The sequence below is a fragment of the Ananas comosus genome, linkage group 3 (genome assembly GCF_001540865.1).
Source record: "Ananas comosus cultivar F153 linkage group 3, ASM154086v1, whole genome shotgun sequence".
NCBI lineage: Eukaryota > Viridiplantae > Streptophyta > Magnoliopsida > Poales > Bromeliaceae > Ananas > Ananas comosus.
Genome location: NC_033623.1, coordinates 5,990,619 through 6,010,684, shown reverse-complemented (window position 1 = coordinate 6,010,684; position 20,066 = coordinate 5,990,619). Strand labels below are relative to the sequence as shown.

Genomic DNA, 20,066 nt, shown 5'->3' with positions numbered 1-20,066 from the left:
CAACAGATTCTTTTGAACACTCTCCCACTCCTACTGTAGACCTGTCATAGCCAACATGCACTACTAGAAAATGATGACTAATCTCGAAGATATTATGCAGTCAAACTACGACAACCATATCAGTGAGTAGCTGAGATGTTGCAAGTTAAAGGATCAAACACATCACTGCAGCATCAAGAATGTCATTGACGAGTAAGTAGATTACCATGTGACTTCTCGTATTGGTCACGCTCGGTACCCTTGTTCTTAACAATCACCTGCACTTTAGCTCTAGTGTCTCTGCACTGTAGACTTGAGACTCGTCTGCCAGAAGGACGCTTCTAGTGCACCAATCTCAGTGGATGTACCACCGTCCCTGTGGTGATCCATCGATTGGGAGCCTTTAGGAATTAACCATCAATGACATATGGCATGTATTCTCAACTTTTGAGAATACATGCCATTATCTTGTTAATTCTTGGACAATTCACGAACACACAATAACATGAATGGAATAAAAACAACTCAATATATCTATATATATTAAATAAATGTCCAGTACAATCATACAACCACTAGTATAATGTGTATCAGTCGATTAGCTATTAGGGCATACTACTAACACCGTCCGAGCCATCGGGCCCTTGGGAAGAGGCCTAACATGACCCGAAAGCTCGGGCCGGGCCCGGTCGAGCCTGCACGGATGCTTCAACACCTGTGTCGTGCTGTAGCCTGGCCCGAGGCCGTGTCAGGTCGAGTTTTGAAGCACTATACTAAACTTGGGCCAATTGGACAAGATACAATTGATAAGTAAATTAAACATGCTCAAAAATGAGATTTGAGGGTTTTCGATTGATTAGAAGTGGATTAGAAGCTCAAGGAGCAAAAAAGAGAATTTTTGAAAATTGCATTTTTAAGCTTTGGACTTTCGGGTTCCAGACCCTAAACCCAAGGTCTAGACGTTGACTGCACTGCGCGAAAAACAGGCTATGGGTTCCGGACCCCAGAGTCAATGTCCGGACCCTACGCCCGAAAATTGTCTAGTACAGGGGTTTTTGTGCAATTGTTGTGGCTCCCCTTTATAAGGGTGACCACCCAACTCTCTCTCTCTCTCTCTCTCTCTCTCTCTCTCTCTCTCGTTCCTCCCTCACGCACAGGGAAAGAAGAAGGGGAAAACCCTCCCCTTTCTCTCCTCTTTCTCTCTCTCTAGATCCATCTCCAAGGTGGTATTTTTGGAGGAGATCGAGTTCGGAAAGCTCGGAGGAGTGGAGAATCAAGCTCTCGGGCGCTTGGTGGCTCGGAGCGCTTTCGACTCCAGGTTAGAGGAGAGCCCCAGACAACTTTAATTTGAAAATCGACGAGCATTCGGTGATCAATTTCGAGTAACGAGCCGAACAGGGCGACGTTGGCCGCGGGAGTCCGATTGCAAGTGTCTACAAGCAATCAGAAGCGTGTGAAGTGGATTGTGCTTCACCGAAGTGATTAGGTCATTTCCATTGTAAAGAGTAAAGTACAGAGTGCTGATGTGTGAATGCGCAATGCTAGTGACAGGCTGAAGTGTGATGTGTGACCTAATAGAAATAAAATTACAAACAAAATTACAGAGTGCTGATGTGTGAATGCGCAATGCTAGTGCTTTTAGAAATGTATTCTACAGATAAAACTGCCGATCAATAGCCGATGGAGATTTGAGTATGATATTAAACAGACGGATGACAGGCTGAAGTATGCACGATATACATGAATGAACTGGATGCAATTTCTCGTCTGATAGTTGACCTATTGTTCCACTTAAAAGCTAATCATCTCACATACAAAGAATCATCTCCAGGGTCTAAATTTTGGAGAAAAGAAAGTATAGATCAAGTTCAAACCATCTGCCATGCTGAATAACAGGTGCAGATTCTGACAAGAAGAATTCCACCAAAATGCATACAGATTCCACATGAATAGCCTACAACATTAGGCATTGAAAAGTCAAAATCTGCCAAGAAAATATTAATCAAAATTTGAGAAAAGAAACTGTCTTGAAAAGGATCTCTATAAAACTAGAACCCTATAGAGTTACATACATCTCAACTGTTCACTCAATCAATAAAAAGCCTCTCTTAATGTACTCCAAACAAGGAAATGGCAAACAGATCGCAGATTCAACCAAATATGATTTTGATATCAATGTACTCAAAACCAAATTTCTATTAGCAAGAGGCCCTTGTAATCCACTACCAAACAGTTCACTACGGCATGCAACTAGAGTTACATTGCAAAGCCAAGGAACCGAAACAGCGAATGCCAACCCAAATTGATGCTTATAAGCCCTGCAGATTCTTGATACATACTTCCCCATAGGTAAAATGCTTTCGAAAGGAGAATTATTTCTTGTATCGATGGTTAACAAGTCCGAGTCAGAGTGGAGATTTACCACAACTGTACCATGCAATGGATGAATTCTATGTTTTAAGTGTTTGAGGAAAAGACTATCAGAATCCCAAAGCTTGTAAGGAAAAATGTCGTCCCCATCATATGCGTCGATGAAGACCAGGTCGTAAACATTACGGTTTTCAATTATGAAATCTTCAGCATCACATCTATAGAGGAAGAGACGGTCATGGATGCCTTCCCATAAAAGTTTGTCAATATCAGGAGGTCGTGTGAAAGAGCAACCAGATTTCCCTTTTACTGTAGAGGAAGGAAAGCCCATCGCTTGGATAGAGGCTGAGATGACGACAGGATCGATATCCACAACATGGACGGTGGCTCCTGTAAAGACATCAAGACGTGTCAGGTATTGATATTTAAAGGGCTGATTACAAATTTTGCCCCCAAAGTTTGACCTTGATTTCAATTTTAACCTTGTCATTTCAATTGTGACAATTGTGAAAATCTAGTTTGTTCTGCATTAGATAAGTCCTTCCGGCAGTCCATCTGAAGAAGTAGCACATCAGTATCGTCAGACATTCCTTTTTTAAAATCAAGACTTGGGGCACGAAATTGAGATTAAGGTCAAAACTTAGGGACAAAATTAAAACAGAGATCATACTTCATCAAGCAAACTGAAACACTAAGAATGGCATTCAAATTTAATAATTGTTACAATTTAAACTTCAAGGATGAAATTGAAATCTGAGTAAAAAATGTTAAAATTTGAGTGAATGATAGAAGAAATTTGTAATTGGCCTTTTGCTTTTTAAACAGAAAGGTCGAGTAGTGATGTTAAGAGAGAGAAAGAGAGAGAAAAAAAAAAGAGGTATTTCTAAATTTCTGTTTGTTTGGATAAACAACATCCAACACATCAAAATGAGTGGCATAAGCATATTACTTTGAGAATTCCTTTTTACTTTTCCACTCTGCAATAAGATGAACCCATGATGTTTGCAGTATGTAGTGAAATAACCTCAGTAACTTTCTTCTGTGTACTTGAAAGTAATGAGATGCACCAGAATAACGCAGCAAATAAATCTCAGTCGACTCAGGAATCTTTAGTTATGCACAATGTGGGAGCAAGAAGGAAATATAAAGGTCATCACACAATTTAAATTGAATCCTAATAAAACTTAATGGAAAGGATGAGTACTCACCGCTTATTTTACTGGCCAAAAATAATGGTAGGCTGCCACCACCATGACCGATACATAGCACTTTCAGACTCCTTTTTCCTAGAACTGCTTCGGAAAGATCATAAGAGGAGGAAGCCAATGTCGTCAATCCCACCGAAACCATGCTTTTCAGATCTGCCAATGACCATATATCAGATTTGACACAAGATCAAATGATTCTATGAGAAGATTTTATGTTAGTTAAAATCATCTATCATGATATTTAACTGAAGTACTATCGACTGCAACTACTGTTAGCTGCTTGCCAAGAGTTCAGCATGAAAACATGATCCAAAGGGTGTTGGAAGAAGCTGTTTACACGGAACAAAGTTCGTTACAGACATTCAATAATCAATACTGCTGCCTATGGGCTGTTGTTTTTTGTGTGTGTGGACCTTGGTTTAGAGCAGAAAACTTGTCTTATTCAACACTGTAGAACAGTAACTCCAAATACTTGCCAATACCTCTAACACACATGTTTATCAAATAATCAGCTAACTACAATAAAAAGAGGGACAACATACGATAGGGAAGCAATCACCACTCCTCGTGGTTTATTAAACTACTATGATGCAGCAAATAAACCCCATTTTATTTTTGAATGTAATTTTCTTTTATTTTGTAGGTTCGTGTTTGATTTTATTTTTTAATGTAATTTTCTTTTATTTTGTAGGTTCGTGTTTGATTCAGACTTAAATCATTTAGTTTTAGTTGATTTGGCTAACCTAAACCCTTTTCTCCAATAAACAAAGAAACAATCCCAAAAGGACCTTTGGAATTCCCTGAAAAAAGACCTTTAAAATTCTCAGAATTACTTCGTTTTCTATGCATGACTCTTGGGTGACCGTGTTATGTTGAAAACAAAAATACAATAATTTATTATAGGAGGGCTCTCAACACTATAAATACATGGTTCTTAAAGCCTTAAGGGAGATATATTTGGATGAATAGAAAATTTTACTCTCACTCTTTATCCTTGGTGTTCTACTTCCCGGTGAGATCATCGACGCTTCTTCCTCGCGCCGAGATCGTCTTCTTCCTCAACTTGATCGTTGTCGCTTCTTCCTCGTGACAAGATCGGCTTCTACTCCTACCCCTCCTCTTCTTCCAAGTCACTATCTCATCTTCTTCTTCCCCGTTGCCGAAGTTCTACCCGTGGTGTACCGCCCTCCTCGTCGATCGTGGATTCCCCGCAATCATGTGAACGATGCACTTTTTGTATCTCTCATCTCCTAACATCCTATTATCCCCTTTTAATCTAGCCTTCCACCATTACCAATCATATTTGCTAAACAATCAAACCTAAAGCTTTAAGTCCGATAAAGCCAAATTTATCTTTTGAAACTATTATATGTATTTTCAGTTGGTTGTTATTATCTCATATATTGAAGGTTTATCATCATCTTAGTATTACTTCAATTCGATTTTAACTTGTCTTGCTGAAATATTTGCTTCCTTGCTTAAAGTTCATCGGAATTAATAAATTGAACCTAGTTTTACTTTTAAACAAAAGCAAACTTAAAAATTCAATTTTGGCAACCTCTTGGTTTGCATCAATTGGTATCAGAGCAAGTTCTTTTCGTGGAAGCGTTTGTTTTGATCTAAACAACTTTTTCCTGGTATTCAACTTTGGGCCAAAATATTTCAAAAAAAAAAAAGAAAAAAAAAAAAAAGAGAGCATCACTTTTTGATCAACTTGCAAGCATTTGGTAATGGCAGACAATCGTGAAAATTCTCGTGATTGGAGAGAAGCATATGAGAAACAACCAGATTCCATGAAAAGCATGCAAAATCAAATGAATAACATTCAACAACTATTGGAAAGATTAACTATGCAACAACAAAATGCAGTTAAAGAAGATTCGGAAAGTGATCCTGATTTTGACAATCGTACTTTACCTGCTAGAAGAAATCCTCTTTTTCAAACTCAAGAAAATATACATCGATGGGATCAGGGCATTAAAGTGGACGTGAGTGAGTTCGAGGGTAAATTACAACCTGAAGATTTTGTGGATTGGATAGACAAAATAGAACAATTTTTTGAATGGAAAGAATTACCTGATGACAAAAAAGTTAAACTTGTCTCCCTTAAATTGAAAGGATATGCCTTAGTGTGGTGGAAACAAGTTCAAAACGATAGGGAAAGGGTAAAGAAAAGATTACCTCGTGGGAAAGAATGAAAAAAAAACTTAAAAGGAAAATTCTTACCGATTGATTATCGTCAAACTATTTTTCAAAAATTACACAATCTTAAATAAGGGTCTAAATCAGTACAAGAATATACTGAAGAATTTTACACCCTTCAAGCTCGTAATGAACTTAAAGAGGACGAAGAACAGTTAATAGCTCGCTATCTAGCCGGTCTTCGAGCTCAAATCCAAGATGAGTTAGCCCTTTTAACTTTCTACAGGGTCGACATGGCTTATAGTCATGCACTTAAGGCTGAGAATAAACTTAAAAAACAAACCTTTCGCTAGGGAAGTGCGAGCGTAAAGAACACCATAGGAACTAAGCCTATCCCAAAGAACGATAATCAAACCTCTTCAAGACCTGTTCAAGACCTTAAGGGCAAAGGAATTTTAGGTGCAAAACCCGTTGAATCTGGCATCATTTGTTATAAATGTAAGACATAAATCCTCTGATTGCCCTCTGAGAAAATTTGATTCTAGAGCCAATCTAATAGAAAGTCATGAAGAAAATGAAAAAGGGGAAGAAACTTTAGAACAAGAAGATGAAGATGAGATTTCCGAAGAATCTCCTGATGCTATTGAAACAAATCTCATGATCCATCGAGTCCTATTAGCCTCTAAGTCCACCCAAGATGATTGGAAGCGTCGTAGCCTTTTCAGAACCATCTGTAGCGCGGGAGGCAAGTTTTGCTCTCTCGTCATTGATAGTGGAAGTACTGAAAACTTTGTCTCTAGAGAAATGGTTGATAAAACTTAAACTGAAAACTGAAAAACTTGCTCAACCTTACAAAATAGCTTGGTTTAAGGATGGGGATGAGTTTCCTGTAATTGAAAGATGTCTTGTTGAATTTTCTATTGGGAAAACTTATGCTGATAAAGTTTGGTGTGATGTTGTTACCATAGATGTGAGTCACCTATTGTTAGGTAGACCTTGGCAATTTGATCGTAGCACTATACATGATGGTAGGGAGAACACTTACATTGTCACAAAGGACAACAAGAAAGTTAGATTGGTTCCCCTAAATTACTTACCCAAACCAAAATCTAAACCAATTGAGTCCCAAAAGCAACCCTCCAATAATGAACAGAAAATGATGGTTTTGAACAAAAGCCAATTCTCTAAAGATCTAGCAAAGTCTCCAGTGGTATATATTCTTTTGGCAAAAGAAATATCGAAGAACACTGAAGTTCCTCAAGTTGTTCAACCATTGCTGAATGAATTTTCTGATATCATGCCTGAGGAACTCCCCGATGGCCTTCTACTTATGAGAGACATCCAACACTGCATTGATTTTGTACCCGATGCTAGTCTTCCACACCTAGCCCATTACAGGATGAGTCCTATTGAACATGAAGAGTTACATAGACAGGTCTCTGAACTTCTGCAAAAATGTTACATTAGAGAATGTACGAGCCCTATCACGGTGCCTGGCCTCCTTACACTAAAATTGACAGAACACATTTGTGTTGACAGTCGAACAGTTAACAAAATTACCATCAAGTATAGGTTTCCCATTCCTAGGATTGATGATATGCTTGACATGTTAGGAGGTGCGAAGATATTCTCTAAGATTGACCTTAAGAGCGGATATCATCAAATCCGTATTCGACTTGGTGATGAATGAAAAACAGCATTTAAAACCAAAGAAGGATTATACGAGTGGCTGGTTATGCCGTTTGGGCTATCCAAGCCCCTAGTACTTTTATGCACTCTATGAACCAAGTCTTGCGACCATTCATTGAAAAATTTGTCGTAGTTTACTTCGACGACATTCTAATTTATAGCACAAGTCTTACGACTAGTCATTGAAAAATTGTCCTAGGCCTATCCAAGACTGCACGCCAAGTTGATTCAGTTTTTGTGGTTGTTGATCGTTTTACGAAAATGGCTCATTTTATTCCTTGCAAGAAAACTTCTGATGCATCACATATTGCAAAATTATTTTTCAACGAAATTGTACGTTTACATGGCATTCCTAAATCAATTACCTCTGACCGAGATACAAAATTTGTTAGTCATTTTTGGAGAACTTTAATGTCAAAGGCAGGAAGCAAACTGAATTTCAGCAGCCCATACCATCCACAAACTGACGGGCAGACGGAAATAGTAAATCGATCTTTGGGCAATCTCTTAAGATGTTTAGCTGGAGAAAAACCAACACAATGGGATTTAATTTTACCTCAAGCTGAATTTGCTTATAATAGTTCCATAAACCGAACCATTGGAAAATCTCCTTTTGAAGCTTTATATGGCCGTCCTATAGCCCACTTTCTTGACCGAGCACCAATACCTTACCCTGGTAGAGTTAGTGCAGATGCCGACTATTACCTAAAACAGATTCAAGAGGTGCAACAACAAGTTCTTCAGAGGTTGAAGGATTCCACTGTCAAGTACAAGGAGTCAGCAGATAGACATCGCCGAGGTATGACCTTAATGAAAGAGATAATGTCTTAATCTATTTTAGGAAAGAAAGGTTCCTAGCTGGAGGCTATAGCAAGCTGAACAGGAAAAAGTACGGACCATTCAAAATTCTGAAGAAGTTAGGGAAAAATGCTTATCTAATTGATCTACCCCCAGAAGTACCGACGTCCCCGATCTTCAATGTTAGCGAGCTGTATGAGATTCATGGAGAGGCTCCCTCTACTGTCGATATTGATGGCTTGACATCTCACTCCGACATTGAAACTCCATTAGATGGTGTGGAGGATATTCTGGGTGTGCGCGAGTCAACGACGCGACGTCGTACTCATCGTTGATACTTGGTGCGTTGGCGTGAACAACCATTGTCCAATAGCAGTTGGATTTTTGAGGCAGAGTTGCGCCAACTTCGAGAGGACTTATCCAAAAGCTATCAGGATGCCATCTCGACGGAGTCGAGATTTTCCCAACTTAAGGGGAACTGATGCAGCAAATAAACCTCATTTTATTTTTGAATGCAATTTTCTTTTATTTTGTAGGTTCGTGTTTGATTCGGACTTAAATCATTTAATTTTAGTTGATTTGGCTAACTCAAACCCTTTTCTCCAATAAACAAAGAAACAATCCCAAAAAGACCTTTGGAATTTCCTAAAAAAAAACCTTTGAAATTTTCAAAATTGCTTCGTTTTCTATGCATGACTCTTGGGTGACCGTATTATGTTGAAAACGAAAATACAATAATTTATTATAGGAGGGCTCTCAACACTATAATAAATACATGGTTCTTAAAGCCTTAAGGGAGATATATTTGGATGAATAGAAAATTCTACTCTCACTCTTTATCCTTAGTATTCTACTTCCCGGTGAGATCATCGACGCTTCTTCCTCGCGCCGAGATCGTCTTCTTCCTCAACTTGATTGTTGTCGCTTCTTCCTCGTGACAAGATCGGCTTCTACTCCTACCTCTCCTCTTCTTCCGAGTCACTACCTCATCTTCTTCTTCCCCGTTGCCGAAGTTCTACCCGTGGTGTACCCCCCTCCTCGTCAATCGTGGATCCCCCGCAATCGTGTGAACGGTGCACTTTTTGTATCTCTCATCTCCTGACATCCTATTATCCCCTTTTAATCTAGTCTTCCACCATTACCAACCATATTTGCCAAACAACCAAACCTAAAGCTTTAAGTCTGATAAAGCCGAATTTACCTTTTGGAACTATTATATGTATTTTCAGTTGGTTGTTATTATCTCATATATTGAAGGTTTATCGTCATCTTAGTATTACTTCAATTCGATTTTAATTTTTGTCTTGCTGAAATTTTTGCTTCCTTACTTAAAGTTCATTGGAATTGATAAATTAAACCTAGTTTTACCTTTAAACAAAAGTAAACTTGAAAATTCAATTTTGGCAACCTCTCGGTTTGCATCATACTATAATTGATGCAGCAAAACTAGTTTTATGATTTATGTTGCTAGAAAGTTTAACTTGTTACTGAAGGTTGTTACGGATTTTATATTGGCATATTTCGTGAAGTGAGTCGGAGTCTTGAAAGATCGAGAAAGAAAAGATAAAGTTAAAAGACTCGAAGACTCCGAACATATATCCACAATGCTTGGTATGTTTAAATATTGTTGATGATAATTTATGATCATTTACATATGTTTGGAAGAAATAGGTATAAATTGATAAACATTCAAAACTAAAGTTTTTCAAGTTTCAAGATCTGGATCCTGGTTGCAAGGTCTGAACCCCGTAAGCCTTCCTGGCTAGTACGCAGGGAGGATCCGAACCTAATGCAGAGTCCGGACCCTGAACCCGATGCAGATTGTTTAAAATCCTGATGCAGATTTTTTAAAATCAGTTTTTCAATCCTAATATGATTCTAATTGCTTCCAAACCTACAAATAAAAAGGCAGATTTTTTTTTAAATCAGTTTTTCAATCGTAATCTGATTTAAAATCAGTTTTTCAATCCTAGTCTAATTCTAATTGCTTCCAAACCTATAAATAAGATGTCGGGGTGTCTCTCAAACGTGGTAAGCATAGATTATCTTTTAGAAACCCTAGAAGCTTGTAGGTAACCATCCTTCTCATCTTCTACAACAAGCTTCTCTCAAATTGATTATTGGTGCCCCAGATCTTTAATGTTCTTCTAGAATAAATTTGAGATTTGCTTAGAAACATCTTCTACGGTTCTTTCATGATCATCTAAGCAATAAATCATCAACTTTGTTCATCTTACTCCCGACGGAGTGCACTCATGGATTCGAGTAGGCGTCGTAGATTCAACGTGTTGAAGGCTTCGTGGATTCGAAGTGTGGACGTTTCGTGGAATCCGGACATTGCGTTCACGGATTCAGACATGGGGCGTGGACAACCCGTGGTGTGCGCAAGATCCATAGAAGATAAAAGTGAGGTACTCGTCCGTGAAGTCAGTAATCACCTTGTAATCTTTTATTTCATAATGGATTGTCATCGCGTGTTGGTCCCGTGAATTTTTTAATCCTAGTTGGGGTTTTCCCACGTAAATCCCGGTGTGCTAGTTTTAATTTCCGCATTTATTTTTGTTGCATTGATATTGTATTTTTGGCCGATACACCTATCCACCCCCTTCTAGTTAATTGATAGTATATAGATCCTAGGTTCCCTATAACTTACAAAGGTAATTCACATTAAAAAAAAAAAATCTTTTAAAAAAATGCTTGAAGATATCAAATAACAACATAGATGAAGGAAAACATCCAGCAATATATGCAAGGGAATACACAATCAAGGTGTAAGTTCACAAGTTCTGATGCGACCCCCTCCCCCACCAAAACTCCAAATAGATAGGGGGTGAAAATGTTGAAAATGGTTGAATATTAGGTAGAGAGAAAAAGAATATATTACTCAGATATCATTCAGCTGTGTGTAAAGGCTAGAGTCAAATAGCTACTTAAATGCAGCAAAGAGAGATTTCTAACTGATGGAGGCCACTCCCAAATTAGAATTTCTACAATTTCTTGGTAAAGGATAATTAATTGATGGTAATTTGACAAATAGAAACAGTAAATAAAATGCGAAACAAAAAAATAACACAGATGTAGAGATTAAGTGGTACAACTTGCTAGGCATGGTTATAGTAATCTTTAAGCAAGTTTGAATTACTTAATGCAGTATGTGGAACAACAGTCGTAATTGAAATACTTAAATGTAGTATGCGGAACAGCAACTAAATATTTACATGCAGAAGACTATGGTAGTAAAATAACCATAAGAAAACTGTCGTTACCATAAAATTTAAACAAGAATCAACAATTGTATTTAATATAGGTCACCCTCATACGAATTTGAGCCCTTCAGGATGAAACATTATTTTAGCAATTCCCTACACTAGCTTTGACACAAGAAATTAGGTCTTCTAGGTCCAATATGAACATAAAACGTTGAAAAGGACAAGAAACAGAGTTAGACAAATGACTTTTACTATTTAAAGCAATAGGGAAGCAACAGAGTAAACTACAGAGGTTGAATACACAGAAAACTTTCAATAACATCACAATGTCATACTGATACTGATATCTGCACCAAAGAGCGAAGACAAGGATGGTGACTACATTGAGCCATGAGGTAACGAATGACCAGTGACCAACAATGCAAAAATTCTCAATATTGTTTGTGAATACTGACAAATTACGACTTTAGCATGTTGTCACAAAATTTTAAAACTACGGCCTAGTTTGGCATTGTTGCTGTTTTTTTTTTAACTTAATAGAATATCTACATGAAATAGTGTAGGAGGGAATGGTGAATTGCTTGCAACCCTTAAACATTCGAGCTGTTTGTTTGGCAACGAAAACAAAAACTTGGAAGCAACCTTTTTTTGCTTCCTTTTTTTTGGTTTTTAAAGAAGCTGTCATACATCACTTAGCCGGGGTGCACTGCAAGCTAACCAACCATGACAACAAGAGGAAAAACCTTTCATTGAAATCGCTAGTATTTAAAAAAAAATGACAACAATACCGAAAGAGGCCTAAATTTGCAAGCATTTTCAATATGACAAAAACCTTAATTAAAAAAAAGCAACAAGAACATATTTTATGTGAAGATTGAAAAGATAGGTAGACATCAAGCAAAGAATTTACATGGAACAGCCAAACAATGCGGCTGCTGCATCAAGTATAAAGATGTGGGATCTGATTTTCTGTAAGAGGCCATTACTTTAGCTGTGCTTTGACGAGTATTGTCATTAAACCGTAGCACACGCCATTGATAACCAAGTATCTTAAACTCTCCATGATGATCGAATTCTGGGTGAATCTTTGCATACCTCTCTTGAAGCCATTTCTCCACAGCTAGCCATTGCTCTGGTGCCTACTATGATGCAAACATAAGAACAAAAGAAACACTATGAGGAGATATTCGGCTGTAAGTAAATCTAAATGATGTGTAAATGTAGACACATGTATTCAAAATTCAGTGATAAAATTTACAACTATCCTATTTGGCGATATGTTTTTGAGACTTGGGTGCCTTCATAGTTAACTCCAAACTGAAACAAAACCAAACCAAACCAAATAAAGTACATCGGTTTGCAGTATCTAATTTTCAGTCTAGTTCGATTGTCAAAATAGCTAAAATTCACCTTTTTGGTTTGGATTCGGTTTAGACACTTCTCATAACCAAACCGCATAAAAAACTGAATAACAGTATTTTATACACCTGCTTGTTTAATATAAAAAATATAAGAACATCATTTTCTACTAGCTTAAGCTCTTGGCAAAAAATAGAAGTTTCGTATAATTTAACATGGTATCATAGCAAGAGGTCCTAAGTTCAAGTTACGCCAGGCTCCAAGCATAATCAATTTCCTCCCATTTAATTTAAGTCCACACTATTGGCCTATCAAAAAGTCTCGAGCCCGGGCGTAAGGGATAGTGTTAAATATAAAAATATTAAAATATTGTTCACTAGCAGCTAAAGCTTTTGGAGAAAAATGGTTGTTTTATATAATATAACACCATTTCCTACCATCACTACATACTCAAAATTCTATGACTATGATCAATCTTGTGTTATGGATCTTATATTGGCAGATTTCGTGGAGTCGTATAGAGTTTTGAAGGGTTGAAGAAGAAGACATCAAGATCAAAGACTCGCTTATGGAACTCACGACCCCCAGGTATGATTACATATAGTTAATGGCAAGGTTTTAAGTGCCTATAGGCACGGACCATATCCACCGTGCCATACCGTGCCAACAAGATACTGGCACGATATAGACCCCGTGCCGATGGCACAGCTCAAAACCCTCTATTCTTTAAATTAGTAAGTAATTTTCTCAATAAAGTTCAAAAGATGTGATAAAAAGACATAATAAATAGTTAGAACATTTTGTTGCTAAAGAAAATAAATATTGCATGCTATTATGTGTCGGCACACAAGAATTTTTTTGACCGGCACGCATCGGCACGGCTCGGCACGCACCGTGCCGTACCGTGCCGGCAAGTTTCCGGCATGACCCCATGCCACGGCATTTAAATCCTTGGATTAACTGATTTATGCATAATTTTTAAGTGTTTGGAAGACATTAGAATACGTATGAACCTTGAATTTATAGAGCACTGAAGTTTACCAAGTTTCAGCGTCCGTACCCTGATGGAAGGTCCGAACACCATAAGCCTTCTTGGCAGTTACGCGGGGAGGGTCCGAACCTTGAGGAGAAGATTCGAACTTTGATACTCTAAGAGTATCAAAGTCCGGACCCTAATGAAAGGTCCTGACCCTGAACCCATCGAGAGTTTTTCGAAATCGTGTTTTTCAATTCTAATCTAATTCTAATGTCTTATAAACCTATAAATAAGATACGGGGGTCTCTCTAAAATGTGGCTAAGATGATACCTCTCGAAAACCCTAGAAACTTGTTTTCTGGAGTTTTTCTTTCATCCTTTGAGAACAAGTTTCTTTCTTTCTCTCATCAATTTGATTCTTAGAGCTTTAATCCAGATATTCTCATAAGAATCAAATTAATGATTACTTAGAAGGTTTTCCCTCATATCTTATGAATTTCTAAGCATCGAAATCACCACCAACTATTGTTCTACGCGCTCCGGACGAAGCGATTGCGCGTGGACTTCGCGTGAGGGCCGAGATTCAGTGGACGCTCGTGGATTCGAGGCGTTGATGCTGTGAGGAGTCGTAGTGTGATCGATTGAAGGAGTTCAATCGATTGGGGACCAACGAAGAAGATCAACTTCAAATCTAGGTAAAGGTTGAGTTGAGGATTCGGTAAATCACCTTGTACTCTATTTTTTCTTTGTGGATTTTTCGTGTGACCGGTCCTGTGGTTTTTTTTACTCCTTTTGGAGTCTTTTCACGTAAAAATCTCAATGTGTTGGCTTTACTTTTTCCACATTTAATTTTTATTGCATCGAGTTGGTTGTTTTATTGTTTACACCTATTCACACCCTCTAGGTGTACTTATACTTTTTAAATCTTTGGGTCGTCATATCTTACATCTTGTACACATATACGTGCTAATTATCTCTACTGCTTTCCAAAACTGTGGTCATAATTCATCCTCTATGAAATACCTATCATAATTGCATTCTGATTTCAAAATCATGGATTTAATTCATAAGAAAAATGCGACAATTGAAACCGAAGTTCAGAACCAAACTAAATTGAATTAATTCGATTAGGTTTGGTTCAATTCTAAGTAGAGGTTAATTTAGTATCGTTCTAGAAAATCCTAAACAATTTTTTTGGTTTGATTTGAAAATTTCCTAGTGATCAAACCAACGAACAAAGTACACCCCCAAATTGACTGTATGGACCTAGTTTGGGTGTATCAAACCAACGCACTAAAACTATAGCATTTTGGTTTGGGTGAATGGACCTAGTAGTTTTGCATTTGCAGATATTGTAGCTTCAGTAGTGGTGAGAAATCAGTATGTTGGTTATAATTGCCAACAAAGAAGGATTACGCTCCCCAACGGTTGCATTTCCACTTGCGTTCAATTCTGGCGTGCATCAAAATGCAACAATTGAGCCTTCAACTACCTGCTCAATTGTTATTCTTGAGTGCAACGCCAAATAAATATTTTTTCACTTTCATGCAGTTGAACTTGCTTAATAGTTGGACATGCAGCTTACCGAAAGGTAAGATCTCTCCAAAAATCACTGATTTAATAACAACTGCACATGAATTTCTTACGTTGACAATAAAAAACTGAAGCTTTGAATATTTGGACAAACGGCTAATATTTCGTATACAGTATGGTCAACTATATCTCTATAACAACCAAATATTTACATTCAAAGGGTTACTTACTTTAGTTTGAAAAGAGAACATCAAATAACAAAGACATTTAACTTATTGCAGTTCAAAATTGCTGAATTGATTGTATAAGTATCCAGTATTAACCATATCAGTCCCCTAACTTGAGAAATTTTCAGCCAACCAGTTACATGCTAACAGAAAAACAAGGATCAGGTAACAGAGCCATGATTGGAAGTTGCCCTTAAAAGAGAGCATTTTTTTCTAACGATGCAGCAAATTCACTTTAATAGTTTCTCTTTTCCTTCCTTTTTTCCCTTAAAGTTCCTCATTTCATTTGACCTCAAAATCTCTATAACAATAAGAGACAATAAAAGGGAACTGTCAATAGCTGTTATGTTCCTACCAAAAGTGACTTTCAGTTACAACAGCTACTAATGGTTCGCAAAAATGTATAAACCTTATCCGAACTATAGCGCATTTTTGAAGTGTTAATTTTACTACCTAATCTTACAATTCTTTTTAAAAAAACACCTTAACTTTAAGACTAAATTACAAAAGAAAACCCCTTTCACTTTAGCACCTATCTCAATTTCCCCCCTCCATTAAAAATTACATCAATTACCCTCCTGCGCCCTGACATTGTTTCAAATAGATCCAAATTTTTGGAATAATTGTTGACTTTAGGTGTAAAATTTTATAGAAACAAATTGGTAAAGGAAGTTAATTATAATTAATGCAGCAAAATCATATAAATTGAATAAAATTGTTCAATTAACTACCACTTTCCATAGGAGATCTCATTCATGATTTTTCTTTTGTTTTTATCCGTTTCTTGAGAGCAAATTAGATAGATGTTGAGATGTAGAAAAATATGATATACCAATTCATTTTAGTGAAGTTCTATAACTTGATTCGCTAATTATCCTAATTTTTTGGGCCAATTTGAAACAATGGCAGAGTGCAGGATGATAATTGACAGGATTTTTAGTGCAAGAGCGTAAATGAGACATGGTCTAAAGTGCAAAGAGGACTTTTGTAATTAAGTCATAAGTTCGAAAATTTAAGTTTTACGACCTAAACTTCATATATCTACAAGATTTTTGTAAGAATATATTGTAAGCACCAAATATTCTATCAGATTACCGAATATTTCATCAATATGTTACAAACGCCACTAACCTCAGGTAGTAGAATCGACGCACCTATATCAAAAAGACTCTGTATAAAATCCGAATTTGAAAGCTCGATTGTCTATTTCAAGATAGACTAGATCTCAGGTAAGATCTGTGCGATTTAACCTTGCAATTACCAGAGCCGCATGATCGTGTGTGCGTGCGTGCGACAAAGAGAGAGAGAGAGAGAGAGAGAGAGAGAGNGACCGGCGTGGAAGCGGGGTAGGCGACAACGGAGACGACGCCGTTGCCGTGTGCGGAGAAGGAGCGGAAGACGGTGTGGCCGTCGTCGGAGGCGGAGCCCCACCACTCAGAGGAGAAGGCCCAGTCGCCCTCGTCCTCCAGGTGGCGGCGCACGGCGGAGGAAAGCCGCCGGAGCCCCATCTTCCAGCTCCGTCCCCCGCCCCGCCCGGCCCCGTAGAATCGCATAACGGAGAGGGGAGAAGGAGGTGGCCCGAAGGAGAGTGGGCAAAACCCTAGTCCCTGCAAATTTTTACTCGCTAATAACAAGGTAAAAAGAATACAAAAGGGGTTTCCAACGTGGACTTTTTTTTGAAACTGACCCCTAAACCCTAGTCCCTAAACCCTTAAACCTAGTTTATACTAGTTTAAACTAAACCCTAAACACTAAACCTAGTCTAAACCCTAAACCCCTAAACCTAGTTAGGTTTAGTGTTTAGGGTTTAGACCTAGTTAAAGGTATACTGTAATATACAGAACTTTTGCAAATTGCGAAGTTCGAGTGTGTGGAATGTGATGTGACACTAACCTACATGTTTTAAAAGGTTAGAACAAGTTTTTGGATAAGTTAGAGAATGATTGGAATGCTAAAAGTGAGAAAACGCATTGAACTGGCGAAATCAGTCTTTTCTGCTTGCTGTACCGGTACAGCCGCTATGGTGTACCGGTACACAGTGGCAATTCGTGGCAGTAAGGCTATTTTGGTAATTTCACATGCTTATCCCTATCTTATGGACCCAGCTCGACCCCAGGAGCTCTGTGGATGTTGCTGGAGTGCAGAGGAGTGTTCTACCATCTCTCTCTCTTTCTCTCTCTAGGGTTTTTCTCTCTCTACATCGAATTCGCCGATTTCGCTCGTTTTCGTCGCCGCGCGCGTTCTTCGCTGGTTGCGAGCGTCGCAGCACCTTTGTGCACGTGCAAGAGAGCGTTTTGGAGGGATTTTTGCAGCCCTGGACCAGTAAGGAGCTGGTTGCAAGCTTGAGAAGGTATACGACTTGATTTTTCCGTTATCGACGCTTTATTAGTCGATTTGAGTATCGATTTCAGGATTTTGCTTCCAACTGTTTTAACCTGAGTTTTCAGCATGTAGGAATGAGATAATTAGCTGTGAATTAACCTTCGTAGACCAGGGATAAGCTACTTTGAAGCTTAATTGGAATATTTAGCCGTTAATGAAGCTAAATTGGAACTAATTGCACTTATTTGCGCGAATTTGTGCAATTTCGGTATTATTTCTTCGCAGCAGGTCTTCGAGCCTCGTTGAGCTAAACTTGTACTCTTTGAAGCTGGTTTGGAAGGTGTTCTAACCTGAGGTAAGCAGAGATTTCAGTTAGAAAACTGAATTCGCAAGATTCCGACTATATTTGCTAATATATGATGATTTCGATGTCGTGTTGGTGTTGATCGCAGCGGGAGTTCGACCGACCTTTGCATCATCCTTGATTGGCTTTGGGAAGCCTTTAGAGACCTATTTGGAGGTACTAAAGTGAACCAAAACAGCGATTTATGTTGCTATTTGATACGAGATGTGATTTGAGCCGAAATCGGACATTTCGGCCGTAAATCTAATCCGATCTTGACGTTTGTTTTTCAGCAGCATTGGGGCTTCGTTGAGCCGTTTGTGGGACTTCTTGTGGATAGTTGGAGCCTAGTACTAGGTGGGTCGGACCTAACCAGAGCAAGTGAAACTCCCCTATGTTCTATATGTAATATAGAAATGATCTTATTGTGCTTATGTGATTGATAAAGAGCTTGACTTTCGTCATTATAATGTTGAACATATTCGAAATGAAATATCTATAAGTATTTACATTTATAGTCAATTCAGTTGAATGACTTATGAACAAGTGTAGGATGCACTTTAAAGTAGAGAACAATGATATTCTCCTGACTCTCATATAGAGAACTATGACATGCTCATGACTATGTTGATAGTGCCATACTAGTGGAAAGATTATAATGCTATGTGATTTAGCTTTACCCTTACATGTTTACAATCTAGTGGATACTAGCTTTTGTTACTATTTGTGTATTGATATTCCGATCAGAGGATCGAGGGTTATGAACTTTGTATTGATAATATGAAAATTGTGACATGTGGACAATGGACTTTGCTTGCTTGCCATCGTGCTCATTCGCACACGCTTGTGAGGGTAGCTCCCTACAAGCCGGCACTCCGGAGTTGGCCTACGCGACAGTTGCTCGCCCGTGCGGGATTGGGTGCCGAAGTGGATTGCCGTGGGGAGTGTATACTACCACGGGGCCATTAGGCGCGGCGCAAGCTGGACTACCTTGAGTAGATCCCTGTGAATGAAAGGAAAGTGCTAAAGGAAAATTGGACAGTAACGAATAATTACCAGTTACAGTGTACAGTAGTTACTTACACACTTATGCTACGTTTATGCTTATAGTAGTAGCCATGCTTCTATCATTCAGTTAATTCATTACTGTTGATGCTATGATCACATGTTGTTTACATGTTCATTATTTGTTAACATTGGCTTATGAATTGTTAGCATTGAAAATATATCATGCAAATTACTGCTTTTATTTCCATTCTGTACATCTTGAGCCTAGTGGTGTAATTCGCCGAGGCTGGCGGCTTACCCACTGGGAACTATTGTTAATAGTTCTCACGCCCTTTTGGTGGTTGTTTTTACAGAGCCTGTTACAGGAGAGGCTAGGGATCGTGGCAAGGGAGTCGCGCCTAGCTAGGGACTACTAGGAGCGTGCTAGTCGATCACCTTGCTACTCGGGCTACGGCCGAGGGTGATGTCCCTATGTATAGAGAGACCACCGTTGTACTTATTCCTTTTGTACACCCTGCGATGTATATGTATTGTTGAGATCAGACTCTATAGTTGTGATACTTTTTCCTTTTTGCTGAGATTTTGGATTGTATACTCTTTGTTCCTTTACTGATAGTATATCGACTTGTATTTTGCTCTGATATCAGGATAGGATCTTACTATACTTTCCTTCTATCGACTTGCTTTCTTCATAGACGCCTTATATACTGCAGGTGTATGGCGGGTCTGTGCACGTACCGGATATGCTTCCGCTGGTACCCGGGCGTGACATATACCCATATTGTATATGGAATTTATGGTTTCCATTGGTACAAATCCAATAATCTAGATTTGTAATAAGAAGCAATTCCCCATTGGTAGCAAATGGTTATCCATTAAGCGGAGGAAACAGTATCATAAGAA

General features: G+C 38.3%; 1 protein-coding gene across 2 annotated transcripts; it reads right to left on the bottom strand.

The window, feature by feature from the left end:
- On the bottom strand, window positions 1,919-17,099 carry LOC109707571. 2 transcript variants are annotated; one of them, XM_020228948.1, is made up of 5 exons: window positions 16,822-17,098; window positions 12,491-12,534; window positions 12,306-12,364; window positions 3,558-3,710; window positions 1,919-2,739 (listed from the first exon to the last, which is right to left on the bottom strand). In XM_020228948.1, the coding sequence occupies exons 1-5, from the start codon at window positions 17,041-17,043 to the stop codon at window positions 2,063-2,065; spliced, it is 1,155 nt and encodes a 384-aa protein (XP_020084537.1). In that variant the 5' UTR covers window positions 17,044-17,098; the 3' UTR covers window positions 1,919-2,062. The 2 variants fall into 2 exon arrangements, with proteins under 2 accessions (XP_020084537.1, XP_020084536.1); XM_020228947.1 differs by having other exon boundaries at window positions 12,306-12,534; window positions 16,822-17,099.